This window comes from Lactuca virosa, chromosome 2 (assembly GCF_052849685.1).
Source record: "Lactuca virosa cultivar CGN04683 chromosome 2, Lactuca_virosa_CGN04683_v6, whole genome shotgun sequence".
NCBI classification, from domain to species: Eukaryota; Viridiplantae; Streptophyta; class Magnoliopsida; order Asterales; family Asteraceae; genus Lactuca; species Lactuca virosa.
In genome coordinates this window covers 182,302,331-182,308,342 of record NC_136427.1, presented here as the reverse complement: position 1 = coordinate 182,308,342, position 6,012 = coordinate 182,302,331, and the positions used below count along the sequence as shown (strand labels likewise).

Below are 6,012 nucleotides of genomic sequence, written 5' to 3'. Positions count from 1 at the left end.
TAATTAAACTTTCATAATTAAAATTTATAATTACTAATCAATTGTTTTAAATAAATTATTAATTAAGAGATATATCAAATTTTTAAAGTTATTATAACCTCAAATTTAACATATAGTTAGAAAATGTAAATTTGAATTTTGAAATGAGTTGCCAAATATATGTACATGACACATGGCATAATATTAATAAGGACTTATATTAGAGTGACACTTGGCACAAGGAGATTAAAACTATTTATTTATTAGAATAGGGATATATATATATATATATATATATATATATATATATATATATATATATATATATATATATATATATAATATTATTTCTAAGAAAACAGATATATATTAATACCTAATACTCTGTGTTAAATGTATACACTAGTTAGGATAGTGTTTCCTAAACGATGTTGGTATTGGAAATTGATCATAAGCATTATAGTATTGCCTGGTGATAAGATAAGACTTATAAAGCATGATTAGTTTGAGTTAAGTTGAAGAGATGTTAGATTTACCCTATACTATGAAGATATTACGTAGGCACAAACTTTGAGATGATTATGGGTATTACAACCTTAATCTTTAACTATGGTTTCTTTGGTTAATTCTGAAAAAACCTTAATCTTTAACTATTTTGGCTAAATAATTAAAATAATGGTCTTTTGTAAATTATTTTAATAATTTTTTGATCTTATTAAACTTGTTTTAACTATTAGTGTTTATTAGACAACTCTTTAAAAATTTGAAATTATGATCATTGATAAAAATTGGCCTTTCTATGTTACACTTTTTTTGTTTTTTTAGTGCCTTAGGATTTTATGATTATATTGTCAATTAAGAAAAGTTGAACTACAAAAAAACAAAATTCATTGTATAAATACGAATTTGAGAATATTTATCTTACAATAGGTTTACCAGAAGTTCCATTATATAGTCCTCCATGATCATCAAATATACTCTAGTAGTAGATATCAAATAGAGCACTAATACAATGATAATTAATAACAATTTAGAAAGAAAATGGATAGGGTTTCATTATTGTCATAAAATGTAATTATAAAGAATGGGAACTAAAGACTATAAATAGAAAATTAATATGAACCAAGCTAAACCTCTACACAAAAACCCTATAGAAAATAAGCCAAATAACTCTTATTATACAAACATAAATAAACATATACATAATATACAATAGACTTTGACCTACAACCGAGTTATCAAGATACATTGATATTGAAATGAACTAAGCCTAATTCATCGACAAAGGTCATCATCGAATGTCAATGATGTTGATGTTGACCCAACATATATTTGTTTTACTTGCTCACCATACTTCATATGTACAAAATTATTTGGAACTGTAGAGGAAACATGCGACAATCTCATGCCTTCTAACTCAATAACAACTTCTTTCATTGTTGGCCTATTTTTTCCATTCAAATTCAAGCATCGCAATGCCAGGTTTGCTATTGATAACAACTCACTCATTGAACCCTCTTTAACATTCATTTCATCCAAAATAGACAATATACGTCCTTCTTCCATGGCGACCACAAAGTGTGTAGCTAAACTTCTATTATCACCAAATCTAGTTAAGGAAATTGGCTTTTCTCTTGTCAAGAGTTCTAGCAAAACAACCCCAAAACTATAAACGTCACTCTTTTCAGTAAACTGGCTCGACTGGAAGTACTCTGGATCCAAGTAACCAAATGTCCCTTTGACTAATGTAGTTAAGTGAGTTTCATCTATTGACACAAACCTTGAAGTTCCAAAGTCAGAAATTTTTGCTTTATACTTTTCATCCAAAAGTATATTAGTGGTCTTAATGTCTCTATGGTATATTGGAATGGAGCTTGATGAATGTAAGTAAGAAAGGGCTCCCGCAACCTCTCTAGCAATTTGTAGTCTCATCTTTAAAGAAGTTGCAAACTCGTTAGTTTCATCTTGAATAAATTCATACAAGGTACCATTTGAGATGAACTCAGAGACAAGTAGCGGGACCTCTGTTTCTAGGCAACATCCGAGTAGTCTGACCACATTTCTATGATTGACTTGTGAAAGAATGACCACTTCGTTAATAAACTGTTTAAGTTGGCTTTCACTAACCACCTTTGATTTCTTGATGGCTACAATCCTTCCATCAGTTAACATGCCTTTATATACTGTGCCTTGACCTCCTCGACCAAGAATTCTATTCTCATTGAAATGGTCAGTGGCCTTTTCTAATTCATTGCAGGTAAAAAGTATGGTTTTATCAAATAAATTGATATCAGTTGCTTGTTGTTTAAGAAGTAAACCACCATTGCGTTTAAAATACCTTTCTTTCCTTCTCTTTGCTTCACGTTTCTTGATTATTTTATATAATGCGTAGCTGATCACCATGAGGAAAAGTGACCCCATGCTTATGCTAACACCTGAAAGGATGTAAATATAATGCATAAACTTAGCTTAGGAAACTTAAATTGTTCGAATATTGAAGTTGATAAGTATTCAGTTTCCAGCAATGCCTCTTGAGAGATTACAAATCTTTAGAGACTAAACATTTTCGAAAAGTAAAACCAACAATTTGATGGTTTTTATTTCACTTGTAGGTTAGTTGCACAATTTTATCGATATTAACTCAGAGACATTCATATTGATATAATTTATTGCTTAATAAAGATATAAAAGAAATATATAATAAATTCATAGCAGAATAATAACATAAAGTATTTTCTTTACGTCTTCATTTTATTTTTGTGTCTTTTTGAAGCTATATATATATATATATATATATATATATATATATATATATATATATATATATATATATATATATATAACATAAAAATTTTAAAAAATTAATAGTCTTCAAATAAAAATTATAAAAATGGCTTGAGACAATAGCTTACCTAGAATAACACCTAGTGAATTGTTGCTACGTCTGCTTTCACTTGTTCGGTCGGGATGAAGACAAGTCATGTTAGAGATTACACCCGGATCATAGTGACATTCCCCTCCATTATACTTACACGCTCTACATTCTGGTTCTGCATCAACTTCTAAATTGTTGCTCCATGAAAGTGATATTGGAACAAAAGCATGTCCATCGAATAAAGATTTGCTTGAAAATCTACCTTCAACAAAGGATTTCCTATCTACGAAGTAGGCAGATCCACATTTTCCATTTCCAATCTGCCTTTCCAAGCCTGTCAGATTCAAGGTAAATGACCTGAGATCATTAGAACTTAATGTAATTCGGCAACAACCTATGCCAAAGCAGTTGTTTATATCACTAACAGTGTCATTGTGACAAGTTGTTGAACAACCGGTCACAATATTCCCATTCTCCATGATGACTGCATTGCCACACCCCTCAACGACAAGCATGTTAGCTAATCCAGAAATTTTGTAGGGAGTTCTACGTAGGACAAGATTGCTATATTGGACCTGATTCTGGCAATCTGAAATCATAGGGAGATTAACAGTCACTGTTTGACGTTCGTAGCTTATACCCAACACCTCTACATTGTTGAGTGCAGATAGATATGGTTTTGATGAGTTGCAATCAATAGTATACCAATCGCTGCTAGACCACTTTCTTCCAATCGTGAAAGGGGGTGGAATCAAGACCTCCCCACATGCATCAAACCATCCCGAATCCAAGTAAAACGGAGCTTCTGCTCCTATGAATAAAATCATGCTAAGTATACACAAAAGTTGCAAACTATTGCATTTTGTTAAACCGTAAAAGGCAGAAATGAAAGGATGGATACATCAATCAAAACCAAATGAAACTTATTTGTTTTTTTTTTAAATGTAGAAATTTAATTCATGAATTTAATATATAGGTTTAAAAAGGAAAGAAGGCAACTAGAAAATAATAAAAACAATTAAGTTATACTTGTCAAATGGGCTTGTTTATCTTTAAATTTCATAGAAATATAAAATTAGTTTTAAAGTAATAAACAATATAATAATAAAAATAGTTTGAAATATCATAAATAGTTGATACATTCTATGTGTAATTTAGCACATAGGTAGAGTTTTATATGTAGGACTTGAAGAAAGATTTGAATAAAATATTATGGCCAAATTAGAAAAATAATGTGTGTTCATTACAAAGGATTTGATTCAAACCTTACGGGTTCATGTAGTAGTGGAGGATTTTAGCGTGTATATATATATATATATATATATATATATATATATATATATATATATATATATATATATATATATATATATATAGAGAGAATATATATATATATATATATATATATATATATATATAGAGAGAGAGAGAGAGAGGGTATATATATATATATATATATATATATATATATATATATAACTGTTGTAATTAAAAGAAAATGAGAAAATAGAATAAAAAGGGCAAAATAGTCATTAAAAGTTTTTTCAAAATTTTATGTAAAAAACTCATTTTTTACCAAAGTGAATTTTCGGTTAAACACATGGAGAATATTTGGAATTTTGTCTTATTCATATAATCTTAAATAATCTTAATGTTAAAAAATTTTCAAATTTCAATTAAATTGGTTTACAAAAGTAACTTTTTTTTTTTTTTGTAGTTATTGAACAAAATTGAATAGTCCAAAGCAGACCAGTAGGTTGAGGGTGAGACAATAGCTTACCAAAATTAGTACCCTCTAGTGTGGGGTTGTCTCCATAAAATTGACAAGTCATGCCAGATATCGAGCCAGGAGATGGATCACAGACTCCTCCATTATGTTCACAATGTATGCATCCTGTTGAATTACGATTGAATTCTCTAATCCACTTAAGTGATATCGGAACAGATTGGCCATAAAATACGCCACTAGAGTATGTTTCCGAATCCACCACCATGGCAGAGACACATGATTGATTTCCACTTCGCCTTTCTAAGCCTATTAGATTCAGGGTAAACGACTCGAGATCATAAGGAATTATAGATTGGCAACAACCGATGCCAAAGCAATTCTTCCTGTCACTAACAATGTCACCTTGACAAGTCGTTGAACAACCAGAGACAATACTCCCGTTGTCCATGATGACGCCATTTCCACATCCCTCAACAACAAATATGTTATTAAGTCTGGAAAATCGATATGGACTTCCGCTTAACACAAGATTGCTATTTTGGACCGGATTCTCACAATGATCAATGTTCATGGAGCCATTAACAGTGACCGTTTGTTGATATATGTCTACACGGAGTATCTCCAAGTGGTTGAGTGCAGATAGATATGGTGTCGAGGAGTTACAATCAACAGTGTACCATTTGTTTAGAGAACAGTTTCTTCCAATCCCAAAAGGGAATGGAATCCAAACGTTCCCACACCTACGACTGCATCCAGTCTTGATGGAACTCTGAGCTTCTGTTAATTTCGTTGTTAATGAAATCAAGATGAACAAATGCAAAAGTTGAAACTTCTGCATTTTGTTAAGAGTTTTTCAAGGCTTAAAATATAAGGAGGAATAATCAAAACGAAATGATTTTCTTTGTGGGAATGTGCTGCCGGATTTGACTATTTAATGGAGAAATTTAATTGATGGTCGACCTTGGGTCAAAGGAAACGACTTTTGTTTATGTTTGCAAGTTGACCGAGGAGCTTTCACTTACAAGGGGACCATTACTCTATCTAAATTAAGTTTATGAATATTTTTTTTTTAGTGTTTTTGGAAGAAGACGACAGTATCTTGCTCACACCTCCGGGAGATAATGTATCATAAATATAAATCACAGGGACCATTTTTTAAGTTTTGTCTAAGTTTTGTTTTAACTTTCTTTGTACTTTACAGTCACAGTGGTATGAAGAGCTGTTAAAAGGGTAATTAAAAAAATCCTTAAAGAAATACTATTATTTTATTTTAAAGTAATTTTTAGATGTGTTAAATGGAAATTATTTTAGTTTTGTTTTATTATTTTCTTTATGATATGTTATCATAGATATTTAGGTTACCACGAAATAAGATTCCTAAGAAAATCTTTAAATTTGTAATTCTTTAGGTTTTTACAAGAGGTATATG

General features: G+C 30.3%; 1 protein-coding gene across 2 annotated transcripts; it reads right to left on the bottom strand.

Annotated features, from left to right (window-relative positions):
• Positions 1 to 1,030: 1,030 nt before the first annotated feature.
• LOC145159803 (wall-associated receptor kinase-like 1) lies at positions 1,031 to 5,471 on the bottom strand. 2 transcript variants are annotated; one of them, XM_079078845.1, is made up of 3 exons: positions 4,635 to 5,471; positions 2,892 to 3,665; positions 1,031 to 2,414 (listed from the first exon to the last, which is right to left on the bottom strand). In XM_079078845.1, the coding sequence occupies exons 1-3, from the start codon at positions 5,419 to 5,421 to the stop codon at positions 1,255 to 1,257; spliced, it is 2,721 nt and encodes a 906-aa protein (XP_078934971.1). In that variant the 5' UTR covers positions 5,422 to 5,471; the 3' UTR covers positions 1,031 to 1,254. The 2 variants fall into 2 exon arrangements, with proteins under 2 accessions (XP_078934971.1, XP_078934972.1); XM_079078846.1 differs by having other exon boundaries at positions 2,892 to 3,659.
• Between the last annotated feature and the right edge of the window lie 541 nt (positions 5,472 to 6,012).

What these genes read in the sequence shown, in the direction of transcription:
- LOC145159803 (XM_079078845.1), bottom strand. Translation starts at nt 5,421, where the DNA reads ATGCAGAAGTTTCAACTTTTGCATTTGTTCATCTTGATTTCATTAACA. An exon ending in ACTAGAGGGTACTAATTTTG is followed by an intron (nt 3,666 to 4,634) that starts GTAAGCTATTGT and finishes TTTTATTCATAG; the next exon opens with GAGCAGAAGCTCCGTTTTAC. An exon ending in TTCACTAGGTGTTATTCTAG is followed by an intron (nt 2,415 to 2,891) that starts GTAAGCTATTGT and finishes ACATCCTTTCAG; the next exon opens with GTGTTAGCATAAGCATGGGG.